This window comes from Daktulosphaira vitifoliae, unplaced genomic scaffold, assembly GCF_025091365.1.
Source record: "Daktulosphaira vitifoliae isolate Bord-2020 unplaced genomic scaffold, ASM2509136v1 Scaffold_2, whole genome shotgun sequence".
Taxonomy (NCBI): domain Eukaryota; kingdom Metazoa; phylum Arthropoda; class Insecta; order Hemiptera; family Phylloxeridae; genus Daktulosphaira; species Daktulosphaira vitifoliae.
Genome location: NW_026099573.1, coordinates 23,768,101 through 23,786,372, shown reverse-complemented (window position 1 = coordinate 23,786,372; position 18,272 = coordinate 23,768,101). Strand labels below are relative to the sequence as shown.

At 23.7% G+C, this 18,272-nt stretch overlaps 1 protein-coding gene across 1 annotated transcript in view; it reads right to left on the bottom strand.

Moving 5' to 3' along the window:
- Positions 1–7,116, bottom strand: part of LOC126898977 (scavenger receptor class B member 1-like) — a 33,611-nt gene extending 26,495 nt beyond the window's left edge. The window contains exons 1-2 of the mRNA XM_050673417.1: positions 6,738–7,116; positions 6,401–6,668 (exon numbers count right to left, since the gene is read on the bottom strand). Coding sequence (XP_050529374.1) covers positions 6,401–6,620 — 220 coding nt within the window. The 5' untranslated portion in view covers positions 6,621–6,668; positions 6,738–7,116. The remainder of the gene's footprint in view (positions 1–6,400; positions 6,669–6,737) is intronic.
- Between the last annotated feature and the right edge of the window lie 11,156 nt (positions 7,117–18,272).

Sequence of the window (18,272 nt, the reverse complement as noted above, 5' to 3'; positions counted from 1 at the left end):
TACCATATTGAAAAATATACTATTTTTGTATGATAATTATGGGTTTTGTATTTTATTTTAATAGAAGTTGATGTTGCTTTTGCAATTATCCATCAATTTTTTAAAATTAAACACTATCTACAGATTTGCATCGAAGCGTTTCTTATGATAGTGATTTTAATCACTGTCAGATTAAATCTAGACTGAACCCAACTATGCAATGTCTCCACTATGCCGCGACCCCACTGTGCTACCGTTTTTTTACCTGTTATTATATTTTATAAGTTACTATAGGGCCGATCTAGATAAAAAGTACTAAAAAAATTATATATATTTCATGTACTTTATAATGTCATAGAAAAATGCAAATTACTTTTGACACTAATAATATATATGAAAATTTAATGGAATTTTTATTAAAACATGAAGTTTTTTTTTTCAAGTTCCGTATTTATTTAAAAAATTGGATCATTTTAAAGATTCTAATTATTTCCTATTTTTTAAAACTAAATTTTTTTTATATATTTTATTTTAATCTCTTTATAATTTGATAAAAATTCATACTGTAAAAATTGTTAAGTTATAATTTTCACAAAATGTATGACACACTGTAAAATTTAATAATATCAGTATATGTATTTATGACATAGTCAAATTTATTAAAATTGTGTTTAAAAACTTTTATTTGACAAATAATGAGTTTTTGGACCGAAATCTTTTTTATATTTAAAAACCAAACTATAATAGGTATTTTTATTAAAAAAAAAAAAAAATACAAGTACTGGAACCTTTAATAATATAGTTTTATTGAACGATCATTGAGTTTTTTTTATACGATGACTTTTATCGTACCATCAAGATATTAGTTTAGTAACTCAAAAAGTAATTAAAATTTATTAATTGAAAATAATTTCTTATATCTGTACTATTTTTAACCAGATTTTTGTCTCTTTTCAAACACTTTAAATGAGACTACTAATTTCTGAAATAATGGTAATAATCAATATTTAAACTCATTAAACTAGAAGACAAGTAGTATAATATTTGAACTCATATCATGTCAAATATATATAGACTATAATTTTTAAGAGAATAATTTAATACTTTAAAATTATTTCATAATATATAAATCTAAAATCTTTATTTAAATGAAATATTGTTCTGTAAATGTTACCAAATATTAATAGATTAAAATATTTGTTTAACTATTAATAAGTCAAATATTAGTTCAAAATGAAATTTACACACGTGTTATTTTATAATTGTTGTTTTAAAGTTGATTGGCGATAATTCATAATATTATTTTAACAAACGCTTTTCATTTCGAACTTTGACTGAATAGTCAGCAGGATTTTTTAGTCTCGCGTAAAATGTCTTATTTTAAGATCATAAAATTTATCATGGTAGGTATGTGATACAATAAAATAATACTCTCATCAAAATTATTACCAGAGAGAAAATTTGTAACACACGAGTATTAAAAGAATTATTAATTGTTATTAATCTCAATATATTCAATATTTTGTTTGTTTTATGTTTGGAAAACTTTTAACGTATTTTTAAAATTTTAGTCCTAACTTATTAACATTTTATCAAGTAAAACAAAAAAAAAAAGTGTTGGATAATAATATTTAAATTTTTATATGTACGTATACTACACGTATTTTTGAATACGTACAATTTATCTGCTTAGATTTCTCATACAGTATACTTATAACAAAAGTTACATTCAAAATGTAGAGAATTTATGTTATATATAGAATAGTTTTTATAAAAAAGAAATAATTTCTTATATTCCTATCATTAATAAAAATTAACTTGATTCCTTTTTTTATAAATTATAAGTTATATCATATAGGTAATTATTATTAATCAAAACGAATAAATCATATCTATTATTTAGCAATAAGTTGAGCCGCAGTAGTTAAACATTATTTATCAGTTTTGTTGGAGTTCACAGCTACTTGTTGAACTTCTTATATTTTATTGATTAATATTTATAAAAAAAGATAAATTACAATTTTTAGCTTTAATGTAAGCTAAGCAGGTCTTAATTTTACAATATGTGTTTTTTTTTTTATGTTTGTTTCTCCACTTTTTCATAAAAAAGCTATTTTACTTAACCATACGTCAAATTATTCCAAGCCGTACCTAGCTTAACATATTATCTCCATAGTTTGAACAAAATTCCATTAATCCCTCAAACGCGGGAAACCCCTAATAAATTACGAAGTAAAATCAGCAAATTCACATAGAAGTTTTTTTTATGGCAATGATGTTATCACTGTTTAAAATCATCTATTTCGCCACGACTCCATTATGCTGGGCTTTTTGATTTTAAAACGTCATTATATGTTTAAAAAATTATTAAATTAATTAAATTAAAAATAAATTAAATCAAAAATTATTTTGAATTTTCTTTAGATGTTTTATTTTCATTTGATGGAAAAATTTATTTAGCACCCCCAAAAATTATATTCTAGTTGCATCTATAAAAATTCATAACAGTAATTCATCGAACAAAAAACAAAGGATCTAATTTTTTTTATAATGGCAATTTGATTTTAAGTAACCTTTTAAATTTTCTAGGAGGTTATTTTAGCTAAATAAAAAATAGACTATGGATACATTTATATTTTACCAATTCTAAAAATTAATTATTAGTCTTTAAAAAATTAAAATTTTTCTAGTTTATCTTTTCCAATACCCCATTGGATGTATTTATTAATTTTGTAGAACTATGATTAGTATGGTATTAATGGTATTTAATTTTTCATAGATTTATGATTATAATACAAAATTACAAAATAAAATCACCCTTGTAAAAAAGTCAATTTGTAATAATTCTGTAAAATAACAAACGATAAATTTACCACACGTGATTAGTGTAAATATAAAAACAATAGATTGCGTGATATTGTACAAATATTTTAACAACTTATTGTAAGCGAATAACTTTAATTCCAATAAGTTTATGTATAATTTAAAAGAAAAACAAATTAATTTTACTGAACTCTGATAAATTAGGTCGCATAAAAAATAAGCATGGCGCCCCACTGTAACACTAAAATACCAATGAGTCTAATCTAATTGTTAGTAGTATTAGTTTCTAACAGAAAAGTTTCTCGCCACAGAAATATTAATTGCCAACATAAGGTCAAAGACTGGAGTATTTCGTATCAAATTATCAATTTAAATGAAAAAAAAAAAATCAACAGGTAAATAATAATTATAAGCTATAATGGATAGAGGCTTATATCTATACGAAAAGCAATAAAAAAAAACCTTTTAGTCTGACATTGATGCAATAAGTATATTTGTGTAGTTTATAAAATACTGTTTTAGGATATAATTGCTTTTATTATTATACCTAAATAAAAAAATATCAAGTTTTACAGTATTGTACATTAAATATAAAGTGAAATATACTGATTCCCTCATGAAAAATAAAGAAGACTAGCTAAAAGGATTAAAATTTTATAAAATTTTGTGGTATTATATAATTCATATATATATATATATATATATGCATGTTCTTCAAAAAACTGTTCAATTGTCTCACTCTAATAGCTGTTGACTGCCTTGAATATAACTAAGCATAGATGCTATCCTTGTTCAATATCTCGATTAAATTTATAACGTGTACATGGAAACTACTTCCCGATTAAATAAAGCACATTTTAAATACAACCTTTTTTTGTATTATTTCTCTGGTCATAATTATATTTAAGGAAAATAGTACAAGTATCAAATCGTTTCCATTTTGGGCTTGATACAATATCAAATATATTTATGAAATGAAATTGTTATATATATATAAAAATTCTCGGAGACTATATTTTTTAAGGCTATAGAAGTATATGTGTTAATTTTTTTTAAGTAATGGTTTATTTTGTTCCAGGAATAGCCAAAAATGAGAGCAAATAATTTGTTAATGATTTTGAACATAATATTATTTTTACATCATAAGTAGTAATTATACAGATTGCACAATTTTCGAACTAATAACATTCAATCAATTCAGTTAGATTCGTAAATCAAATTTAAAATGTAATAAAATTGTACTAAACTATTTTCATCTATCAATTTAAAAATTTTAATAAATTAAAAAAAAAAAATCCTAAATTTGTCAAAATATGAAAAATCTGTTTCAATTTTGGATTATGCAGTATGAGTTCGAATAAAAAATGAAAGTTCATTTCGATTTCAAATATCAGAATTGATATCATTAACCCTGATATTTGCTCACAAATGCTTAAGAATTATACTTTTAATTAGGTTTCTGTAATTTTTCAAACTAAATTGAGTCATGATCTAAATTTTATATTCCTAATAGAAAAATAAAATTAATCAGATAACTATAAGTGAAATTGGTTTTTATCATTCAGGGTTAAGAAATCATTAATTGAAAACCAATTTTGAAATTAATAATAAAAACAAAATAAAATAAATATATAACCATAGGCGTAGAGTAGTTAATTATTTTCAAAGAGCAAAATTAATTTTTTTTCCATCCAAAAAGAATTTCTGTAAAACAATGAATATAATTTTCCTGATTTCAGGGGAGTAATTATGAACTGGTGTGCCAAAATCTTCTAACGACAATGTGTAAGACTATACATCTATCTTTAATTAAAAGGAATGGTTTTTATGTATTGAATTTTAATGTTATATTTTTTTGAGTAATATTGATTTTTATGAAGACAATTTTTTATAAAAGTATTACCACATTTTTTTTGTATTGCTTTATAATTATCTAATCAGTAGTTCTGATGCCATTTTATTCTATATTTAATATTTATGTTTCATTATTTTTACAAGATGATTGAATTATTCTCATTAATATCCAATATAAATACTGACTCTCTCCCCCAAATGATAATGACAGTGCTATCAAACAAGGTTTTGGAAATTATATATTCTATATTGAAACAAGGCTAAGATTTACCGTAAATATCGATCATAGCAGCTATAAACATATTTCTAAATATATTTAAACAAATATTACTTTATTACAAAAAGATCTCAATAATGTTTGTAGAAGTATAGCATAAAACTATTCATTTATTTTCTACAAACGCACGACCTTTTGAAATATATAAAATTTAACGACTAGGTTAAAATAATTATCTAGTGGAGGTGATTACATCTCTTCATAAAGTGTTTGGCTTTTTTTTTCTTATAGAATTAACTAATTATACTAAGAAATTTATTTATCTTGTTTATTTCAAAAACGAGTGCAAAGATTTCATATTAACGGCTGATTAGAGTTATTAATTTATAACATATGAATGAAAATTTTCAAACAATCCCCATAATAATTATGTGATTTGTTGTGATATGTGGGTGCAGATCGTACTAGTGTACATATACTCTGCCTGCGATTCATATCCACTCTATGTATTTAAATTCTTGTAACAGAATAGGTACTTGTCTTAAAGTAGTTATCGAACCACCAACATTTTTTACAAAAAAAAAGTTTGGTTATTTTAAAAAATTGTTTTTTTTTATTAGCAACAAATAATTAATAAAATACTTTTAGGGTAGTCCAAAAGGGTAAAAAATATTTAAAAAAAGTAATCCAAAATTTTCACTGGAATAAAAAGTTATTAAAGATGTCAGAACATGGTAGGACACTCTTTATATGTTATTAACTGATCATACGCTCAAAGGTCTACCATTATTAATATTGGTATATAAAAAAAATCTATCAAAAAAGAGAGTACCAAATTAGTTTATCATCATATCTTCCACCTCATCTGTTTGAGGTCTGCTTTACCTTTATTTGACAGGATTTTTACACCGGCTATCGGCTTGACGCAACATCATTATGGCTGAAAGAGCCAGTAAGAGGTAAGATAAGGTGTGTGTCACTGTAAAATTTCCCATATGAATATGTACCCGAGAACTAATAACAAATAGCACAACGGAAGATGATCCACTACGCACACCACGCCCCAAAATACAAAATTAGTTAATGATCCAAAATTTTATAATTCTTCTCTAAAACTTGTCTAGGTACACCCTAGTCGTAAGAATGAATAAAAATTGACAAAAAATTCAAGCGGATCTTTGTCTGATGAAGAATTAATTAATTCCCCTACTTTATACTAAATATATAATACACATATATTTTGGTTTCTGGTATTTATCATTACACGTTCCTAAAACGTAAAAATAAGTTAAACATAAAACTTACTCTTGTCATAATTTTTTTTTCAATTATCAATATATGGTTTATTTTTCAATGTATTTAATAAAATGACAAGTTAATCTATTTAATTGTACCATTAGTTAGTTTTAGAAAATAAATTAAATTAAAAAAGTTCAATAAACTTAGTCATTTTTTAATGATCTGTTTAAATTAATATGATTGATTGCTCATGCTTATATTATATAAGTTATATAATATTATGCTTACTGAAATTTCTCGTCCGTGGATCAACAAGACTGCCATTTAAAATGCTCCGCCCCAAAACAGCTGCAGGATCCAAACTCTTACGTCTGTTTGTACTATAACTTTGTCGTCTCGAGGATTTTCCAGTTACAGTGTTCATATACACTGCTGTATAACTGGATCTCCGAAGTTCTCCTTTAGATCCCTTGGAGTTTGATAGCATAGAAATCAAATCGTCCATCATGATTTATATCGATAATATAAAATATTATAGCTCTTCAATTAAATTATTCTGTTAGCAAAAGAAATTTAAATAACAACTATTATTCTAAAATTGAAAATTCACTATTGACTGAGTTACTTTAAGATAACAAGCAGTTGGTCTATCCGCCAGTGATTATTATATAATGTAGTCGTTTAAAAAATACCAGAGGCTAAGAGGTGTATTAGATGACAGTTTGGATAGCGTAACACCAGACTTTAAAGTATACCTCAGCATATTAGCATAATATGTTGGAAGAAGAAGACACTTCAATTGTCGTTAACGAAATAACAATAACAAAACTATTAAAACATTTGAAATGACGTTAAAGAATCGATCAAATACGAAGACTCACATTCGCACGAGTATTTAATACAAGTCAATTATTAGATAATACGATCACAGATGTGCATATGATTAATTATTTTAACGCTTATAACGGAAGCTGTGATAGCGGTGAGTGATTAAACGAGTATTATGCACAAACACACAATGTCGATAAGAGCAAAAATAAAGTGTACACACATGCAAGACGTAGAACAATAATTTGTAGACTCCGGAAACTCCCACCCGCTCCTTGGAAGAAAACCCCTTCTGTTTTGTCGCCTTGCCACATTAAGAATAAGTAATTATAATAGAAAAATTGCTGCAAAAATAACCTTTTCATCCCAATATAAATCTATAGTTATCTAAAGTGTCGAAGGTCTTGCCGATCGTGTTGTGGAGGTCGTGTCAGAAACCAGACCGCCGCATCACATCGACCTGTTTGAATTAGTCACTCAAATAATATGCCAAGCGCTATTTACTTGCTTGATCACTATTATTAACATGATCTAGTTGATGAATGAATGAATCTTTAAATGTTATCTGGATTCACAGACCTCGAAAAGCAAGAATTCGTTAATATTTTCTCAAGACTTTGAAAATTTAACCAATTATAAAATGGCCAATGTACACATATAATCCACAAATTTGAATTATTAGTAAGGTAGTCATTTGTTTAATACTCTTTGTTAAATTCATATTAAACGATCCGCCATAAAATCTTCAATTGGGAATTCTTTAATATTGTCAATTTCTTGTTGGCGGTATTTATGTTTATTATCACAGGTAATACATTTAAACAATAAACACATTTATTGTTTATAATTTGAAGGATATAGAGCTTTTGTTAAATAAAATAGCATTTGTTCTTTTATGAATAATTAATGTTAAAGTGAAAAACTATTTTTATCTTATTTAAAAATAATTATTAAGTTACAAAGAAGAAAACATATTGAATGACTTAAAATTTTATTAAACATTTATAGCATATCTAAATGATTTAAAAAGTCGTAAAATAATAACATAAAACCACTTTGAAATTAAAACTAGGTCATTTCACTTTTTTGGAATTAATTACAAATAAAAATTACAAATTAGTTTTTATGTCATTCCTTAACAAATCAAATGTTTATATTAATTTAAATATCAATAATAAATAAAATTGTATGTTAATTTTTTTTTTTAAGGATTATTATTACAAAATATTTCTTAAATGGAATTAATTTTGAAATCAGTGCATCGTGCATTTTTTAAATGTCATACGTTGTAATTTTACTATTTGCCAAATTAAGTGAATATTGATATACTTAGCGTCCAACTAAAATTGAAGTTTTTTTTTATTCAAAGCTTCGCTATTGATAAAATCAATTTATACTTGCATCCATAACATAACTATTATAAGATTTAGCATTTAACCCTTTAGCAGGCGCGTACCTATTTTTAAGGTCCATAGTCGCGTGGGGGTCTATCAGAACCCAATTCTAAAAAAGTATAAAATATGTATAAAAAAGTTCATTTTTTTTAATTCAAAGACATTATTTGTTACCATATGATATATAAATATGGATGAAAATTCAAAAATCAAAATAAAAAAATAAATAAATTACAAAATTATGTGCATTATTAAAAATTATATAACGAAAAAAAAAAACTTATTTTTCAAAATTTCATTAAAAAATTTTGGTTTGTAAAAAATTATTTTAACTGCAAAATCTTATTTAAAGACTGTAAACAAAAGCTTTTACTAATACAAAATGTATTTTAATTAATTTTTCTTGTATTTCTTTGAGCTCAAACACGGCTTGTATTTATTAGTTTTATGTGTATTTACATTTATACAATCATTTTTCTGACTTAAATTTCCTAATTATTAATATCGCAATACATTTAATTATTATGATATGAGTATATACAATTATTCGTTGGTAGTAGCACATCGATTACCAATAATCAATGTGTCCACATTGCGACGCGATGTATTTATTACATGTTTTGTTCTTATTTCTTTCCGTATCATCGAGTAGAGGAAATTCTCAATAGATTGTTTATTTTTAAAACTTAATTGTACAGTCGGTGGCAGATCCACATAATTCCAATTCCACAATATTATATCGATTATAACATTGCATTTACTATAAAACAATATTTTGAAAAAAATACAAGCCCAAAAAATAATTATAACGTTACAAGTCGCGTGGGGGTCAATATGACCCATTTCAATTTTGATGGATATTTTAAGTCATACTTAGATATTTTTAGATAGATATTTTTTTTCGAAGGTATTTATTTATGAAAATCGATTCAATATTACTATAAAAACCATCTTCTAAATTTATATCTATGTACACCTTTTATGCAATATAATACATCCGTTTTTATTTATGTGGGAGTATGCTAGACCCCCACGCGACTGTTTAAGGGTTAAAATACAACATATATGCAACTTAAATTTTACAAACTTAAAATTAAGGTAATACAGGGTCAAGTTATATTTATATATAATTATTTCGTTCTGGTAGTATGTTAAAATAATAATTTTTGTGGTGTCAGAATTTAGTTCAAAAATTACCCAAAAATGTTTAGAAAGTTATTTTTAGGTTTTTTGTGCATTGGTATTTTTTGTATTCTGAGAATATGAGTTTGATAGAAATATTCCACAGCATTTGCAATCTATTATTATAAATTAGTGCTTTGAAAAATTATTATTTTAAACTAATTAAAAATTCATTATAATACTTATAATTAGGTAAGCTGATACAACGGAGTTTACATAAAAGTCTAATATGTAGTTTAAATATACATAGTTATCATTTTGAATCTCATTTATTGGTGCAATATAAATATAACTACCTTGAGTCAATCCGGCTTCGTTAATTTGGCCATGTAAAATCTGACAATCATATATGATTAATAAAAAAAACCGTCAAATAAACTTCACAAAATAAGAATACACATAAATTTGAAAATGTAATTGGTGAGCTTATAAATTAGAAAAGCTCAAAACTCAATTAATAGAGATTTGGGGTGTGAATTACAAAGCATATATTTTAAGTAAATAACAAAAGCGCACACACAACTTAGCACCCAAAAATTATAAATAAGTACTAGTTTTTTCATTTAATTGTTCTTCAAAAAATTCTAATATATTGAACATAGTATGATTTTTATATACTTATATAATTCTATAATACTGTACAATTCATGACTGGAATTAGTTCTTATTTATGTTTTTAACATTATTAATATTATTTTAATATAGATAATATTGTTTGTGACATTTTAAAAATGAAAGTTTGAAATGTCACAAACAAAAAAGTTTGATCTCAAAATTAGATCATCGTAAAATTCATTTTAAAATAAAATGCTATAATAACTTGAAATAGTAATATTTATAGTTATATTTTAATTAGTGTCGTCCTGGGGACCATATATTTTTCAAAAAACTACAAATAAAAATAATTGTCCAGCTTCATTATCATCAAATTATTACAATATAGGTAATAAAGGAAATACTATTATCGTTACTTTACACAAGCTAATAATTTTTAATTGTTGAGATTTGAGTAATAATACGAATTTTCAAATACACTAAGAAAAAATTAATTTTATATTCTTTTTAACCTAACTTTTTATGTTATGATTATTGTTATTATTATCTTCACAGCCATAAAAGTAGCGTATATATTAGCAATAATGTCATTGTGTAGTCATATGCTAAGGAAAAAGTTGGCATTTAAGAATTGTATTACTTTCATTATCATTATTAGAAGATAGAGTTTTTTGAGTAAGAATATTTGTAACTTTCCATAACGATGAATTGGGCGTACATGGTATTATAATTTATTACTTCATTAATAGTTACCTATGTCGCATAAGCTGACCAAATGCGAATTTTTTGTAGAATTATATGCACTACTACTGTAAGGTATTATAATTTTTTTTTTTCAATAAATAATTTATATTTTAGTAAATATGGCTACTTTTGGTAAGAAGAGGCAGATTTAAAAAAAAGGAATAAAGTTAATGAATTTTGATAATAATAATAATAAAATGAATCAGAATAAAATTCATTCTATTATAATAAGACTGATATTAATAGTTCACATTACAAATTAGATAAATCAAGTAAAAAAAATTAAATAATTTTTAACCATTGTTATGTTAAAAAATATATATATATATCAGTTTAAATTATAACCTAACAGAATTAAATTAATTAATTTACTATTTGTTATATTTATAACTTATTATTTAATATAAAGCAGCAATGGTTAAATCGGCGATGTTTAAGGGGATAGATCCTTCAATTTATATTTTTTTTCGACATTTTTGTACAATTTTCTTTTTATATTTTCAAAACTTATTACATGATAATTCAATTTAAAAGTTATAAAGAATAATTAATATGATAAAAATATTAATTCCACAAATTTAAGAGATTAGATATTAAATTTTTTTATTATTTATACGTAGGTCAATTCAACGGGACACTATTCAAAAATAAATTAATATTTGAATGACTAAAAAATAAGAAAGTTATGCATATCTAAAAATCCGTAGTAACATCTTGATATAGTTATACAAATAAAAAAACTCTGGGGTATGAAATCACAGCTCCCATGATGATTTAAATCACTAAGTTTCCCATCCCCTCCATGGAAAAATTAATAGACCGTCACTGATATAAAGCAAAAAAGATACACGTTAATATCATAAATAATATTTCCAGTGCATTTTCTAAATTATTATTTAATAAAAACGATAAAAACTAACTAGACCTTGTTACATAACATTTGTATAATTTTTATTTTTGCAAAAGATAAATAATATAAAAAATAAATATAAATATAATTACAAATTCCTTTAATAACAACATTATTACTTATAGAAAATAAGTAACAAAATATAGGGTTTCAAATCAGAATCTATTTAATACTTTCATTGAAACATGATTCAACAACTTTTATGTATTTGATATTTCTAAATATTAATAGAAAGTCATAAAAGTGTTATTAATTAATTTAATAATATATTAACATACATTTTTTAATAAGAAATTTTTGTACAATATCACTAATATTTGTTAATTTGTCATTACTCAACTAAAAAAATCCATAGAGAAAAAATCAAAAAGATTATTTCTAAAATTAGCCCAACATTTAATAAATTGATTTAACAAAATTAAAATTTTCGTCTGTATTTTTTCAGTGTAATTCAAACAAAAATCAAATTTTAGTAATTTTTGTAAATATTTAAATAATGATTTATAATTATTATTAATTATTTAATTTTTTTAGACTTTTTTGATAGTTCTCAGCTTTGCTTTTGGGTGTAATGCAAAACACACATGATCAAACCTATTATAACGTAATGCTAGATTAATTTCTTTTTAATCTTTTATTTGATATAAGAAATTAAATATTTATGTAAAAATAATTTAATTGTATTAATGACTAATTGGGTTTTAGTTCCATTAAAATCCTGAAGTATAATATGACTGACTAATCATATCTGGTGGAGGTCGAGTTTGACCATCAAGGTAATTTTTAGAATTATTCATTCTATGATGCACAAAATTTCATTACATAACCAATATACTCTTAATAAATTTTATTATGAATTATTTAGTTGTTCCAAGTACTAGTTTGACAATAATATTTTCATAACATAAATTTTATCAATGAGTATTGTTACCAACACGTTCCAAAATAATCGAGTAGTATTAAAAAATAATATGAAAGTGATAATGGATACATGCATATAGTATTTACTAATTCTCTCCAAGGCTTAATAACCTAATCAGGTAATAATTATTTCACAGATTTTTTAATAGCCATAATTTTAAAATTTACTATTTGAATAATATCAAAATTAATACCACAAATCATTCAATATTTATGTTACCCACGTGCAGGGTCATTAAAATTGGTTCCTACAAATATTTGTTTGTTCAATGAATAATAATTATCACGATTAACATATCAAATGATTATATAATATCTTATAAAATGAAACTATTTTGTCAAGGTGTTCAAATTTACTGAAGTAATAAATATTAACAATAGTCCAATAATTAAGTAACTAATATTATGATATTTATAATTATAATCATGTGTTGATTATTTTTCTTAGCAAATTTTTGTTAATGATTTTTATTAATTAATAAAAATTGAAATTAATGGTACAGCGTACAATCTTAAATGAGACGATGCCATGGAAAAGACACAAATTGTAAGTATCAAAACCACATTTTTGGGAGAAGGAAAAAACCGATTATCTAATGCGCATCAACGTTTGACAAGTGTATTTTATTTTACATACAACTATGCTAAGTACGCTACATCCATTTATACTGTTTTTTATTTATATAAAAATATAATTCATAGTTATTTAGAAATATATATAATAGAATCTGTATATAACATGTAGTTTTTGTTTTTTTAACTTAATGTACATTAACTTAAATGTACTGTAGATTTAAAGAAGTCAGATTTTTGCGAAAATTATCGAAAATTAAAAAGAAAAAAATTTTGAATTTATAATTATGCCCTTTCTTGTTATTCTGATTAATAATAGTATTTTCAAAAAAAGTATGTCGTCGGTAAGGCAAATATTTGAACTACAGCTCAACAAAGTTTGTGTTATGAAATGTTAATGAAATTTTTTTTTTTCCAGTAAATTATTTTACACGATCCGATTATTCTCTAAGTTTTTCTATCTTAGTTATCTTATAGTTTCTATCATCAAATTACACTTTTTCAATTTTATTAAATCTAATTTAGAGAATTTAAGTGATTACTCAACAAAACTATACCAACAAAGGAAAAATGATTCAGAGAACATGGAAACGATGTTATGATGGGTGACTATACATGTGTTTGAGTACTCAACTCTGAATTTTTATTCAGAGTGGAATAATCGTGTATAGTAAAAAAACAACACAACAAATTAAAACAAATAAATTCTCAGTGGCTCATCAAAGATAATATAAAAAAATAAAGTAGATAAAAATAAATATATGTAAATAAATGAATACTTGACATCCATATAAAAAATATTAATAAATCAAATAGAATATTGCCCTTCACTTTAACAAGCAAAGGTGAACATATTAATGTCATAATAAATTATCAAATGTGATATAAAAAATAGTTAAATATTATAGTAAAATTATAATTTATAAAAAATTATTTATTTTTTTATTTAGTTATTTTTTTTTGGAAAATAAATGATTTTTTATTTTTTAATTGTATACAATATTGTCAAATTTATTAAGATACCTTTAGACAGCAAAGATGACTTAGCCACTTGATCTAATATCTAATGAAAATGTTACAATTATTTAGTTAATATCAAATTTCATAAAATATTTGAAAAATAACTACCTTTTGTTTGGGCTTAACTTTAAAAAAAAATTGTTTAACAGTCAAGAATAGAATTTTGTATCAATAAACATAACTTTTCGTCTTAACTCAATTCTATATTTCATAATATATTTTAATACAAAAAATATTTACAAGGCTATCAGAAACTTTATTTGACCTAATATCAAATAATACATATTTTATAACAAAGTGACCAAAATTCTAACAGTTTTTATTATAAAAATTTGTTTGCGACTATAGCAAATTATTTCAAAAATAAACAATATCATTGGACAATGAAAAAAGTCGGCGATATCGATTCATCGACGAACCCTAGAATTTAATATTAACATAAAAGGAAATATACAATAAAGGCGCATCTTATACTTAATAATATAATAAATAAAAATAGACAAATCACGAAATGTTGGCATAAAATTTTTAAAATTTACCTCATATATTATTTCCCAGTTATTAAGTAGCATATAAACGAAATTTAAATTCCAAGTAATAAAATTTAATTGTATTCACATTCCATTTTCTATTTTGCCAAAAGATAACTATGGTTATTAATGTATTCATGAGTTGGAATGTCGGATTATTTAAGAGACTTTAACGTTGTAACATGTCATTAAGCAATCAATATTATAAAAATGATCATGAAAGACTTTTGGCTAAATTTTCTAATCTAGTAGAATTAAATTATTCTACGCATATATGGGCAGAATAATTTATAGATGCTGTAAAATATTATACGTCCATTTAAAAAGCTATGCTTGTGGTAGAGAAGACAGGAAAATATATTACTTAGCTTTATTTTTATTGATGGCAATATTACATCAACAATTTTAGTTTATTTAAAAATAGTCTAACCAATATAAAAATTTTTAACTAAGAACACATTTTTTTAAGTGTTATAATGTAAAATTATACATTTAATACTTAATTTTATTCAATTCCGGGTTGGGATAAAATGAATTATTTTATTTAAATGTACTTTCGAATTATTAAAAATATTTTATAACTTTTTTGATAATGAAAAATACACAAAATAATAAGGTAAACAAATGAATTTTTAAGTTCTTTTTTCAAATCCAAGATACGAACTAAATGAATAATTAAGAACTCAAGTATTTACTAAAAAAATATTTTCAAATGATATTAACTTATTAACAGCACATTTCGTTTGTATAATGTAAAAGAAAGATAAGTGCATTTTTATGAATTTTTCGGAGTTCATTAAAAACTTTTTTTCTATGAGTTTTAATGTTAATCAGAATTTTGACTAATTTAAAAAAAGTAGTATTTTAAAATAAATATTTTTCTTTTGTGTAAAAAAAAATCATTCACTTTTCTAAAATTCTTCCATACCTTCATTAATCTTAACAAAAAAGTTACTTTCCTTTTTTAGGAATCTAGATTATTGTTATAATCTAAGTGATTGACATCCGATTTTATACAAAATAAAATTTAGTAAAAATGTTTTTTTATTGTTTTGATCATTGTTAGATAGCTTTTTACCAATGAATGAGTTCTTGAGATAAATATTAAATACATTTTGACAAAATTTCCCTTTTTTACTTATATTTATAGTTCGATATTTTTTTATCGAAAATTATGAAACTTTTTTCAGAATTACTACAAAGTGATTTTTATTAAAACAATAATTATATTAAGAAAATTTTTTTTATTAATTTTTTGTTTTATATATTATTTGATTTAACAGTTATTTGTTTCTTTATTTTGTTAATTCATCTGTTATTCTTTATAAAGGGTGTCAAATTTATTTTTTGTAATGGAGGAATACATATTTAACTAACTTATTAAATACAAAATGATTTAATTAAGAAAATAATAGCTGAAAGTGAGACATAATGAATGAAAAAAATTATTATTAATAATTTCTCGCTTTTGTCTAAATATACATTTGTTAATAACTTTCGATGTTTTTGTCAAAAAGTTGTTTTCGATCAGTGATTTTCTTAATTAGATCATTTATATTTTATAAGCTAGTCAAGTTTGTATGTTTAAAAAATAAAGTTAACACCCTTATTATATATAAAGTAAAAATGTTTAAAGTATTTTATAATAACTGATGTATCAAGAAATATATGAAACAAAAAAATATCAAAAATAATTACCTTAACATAATTATTTTAAGATAAATCAAGATGCCTGCGTTAAATAAATCACTCTGTCTATTAACGCATTCGAGTTAAAAAATCGGAAATAATATTTTCATAATTCTACCTCATAGCCAAAATATAAACGATCGTTAATCAATAACGTTATTGCATCATCTTTAAACATCGAAAATGTTAAAAAGGAAAATCGTAAAAATATGAAAATCGTCACTATAGAGACTCGTGAGTGTTTAATTAAACATTAGTAATTTATTTTCCACAAAAATTTCATTTATGATCTTTTTACATGGAAACGTCGAAATAATCACTGATATAGTGATGTATTATTTTACAACATTGAAAAACTACTTTGCACAATATACAATTTTAATGTTTACAAAGTCCAAACCTGCATCCCATGTGTGAAATCCTTTTCATTTGATACAAAATAAGATAAAAACTAAATACTTTTCATCACCTCTTAAAATTCATAAATTTGTTATTAAATATGTATAAAAAGGCAGTACATTTTCATATCTAATTATCTATAAATGCATCCGAGATACAGTTCACAAGTTCAAATCAAGGTATATGATTGTTGCTATCTTAATTATTCAAAGACTAGTAAAAGAATAGTTTGGATTGGGTTTATTATGAAAATTAATTGAGATCAAGTGATAATTTCATTAAGACTATAATTTCAATTAATAATACCAAATATAACATAACATCAATGCTGCAGTGTTCTTTGAGATGTAACAAATGTAATTCAACGCATAAAGTAAATAAGGTGTTAAATATTACATAAATAACTATAGCCTACAGAAAAAATATAAATATAAACTTCTATATAAAGTACAAAGTCTATAAATATTATTAAAAATGTTTTATGTTGATCACGTAGCACAGATTATTCTTATCAAAGGGTTAAAATAGCGTAAAGGCTATAGGTGACTTAAGTTATTTTTAAACTTTATAATAACAAGAGGTAACTATCATAATTATATCAAAAATTACAATTTCTTCAATTGTTAAATAACTAAAAATTAAAATGAATTTTAAGGTTATAAAAACACTACAATTTATTTGAAATTATCAAAATATTAATTTAAACATCAATTTTAGTGAAAAAATAAAAATTAATTTTTTAAGATACAAAATAATATGTAACATGAGTTCATGTTGAAATATGCTTAACTATCCCAAAATCCGAACTATCCAGAGAGTGGTATCTCTATAACCAAATATGGTGGAACGGATATACATTTCAGGTAAGTACCGCAAATTGCTGTAACGGACTCGTGTACTTTGGGTACGTACCTATGTAAAATTGTAATGGTCGGGCGATATTGTGGTGACCCCAAACCACTGTAAGTTACTGCATTGTCGTACTGAACTTAGATATCAAAACACATTGTTTTGGACGGCGGATAAAACAACCGATTAGATAGATAATTATGCGTGATTATTATACTATGGCTAACTAAGTTAAAATCCATCTTTTATACATTATCAATTAGTATCGTGTTATCGTTCATGTAAAACAATGCGTTTTGATATCATAAATTCAACCCTACAGTGTAGTAAAATCACAACATACAGCGGTTTGGAGTAACCACAATGTTTACCGACCGTTTTCCAACATTGGTTACGTACACATAATGTGTGTAACAGTTACAATATTACTTAGATACTTACCCGTTTAAGCAATTTTCAGCAAATACCTATTGGAGTATAACCCATTAAAATAGGTTTCAGCATGTACCCAAAGTTGTTAATTTTGTCACGATTACAAATTTGGTGACTACACTAACTCCTGTTTT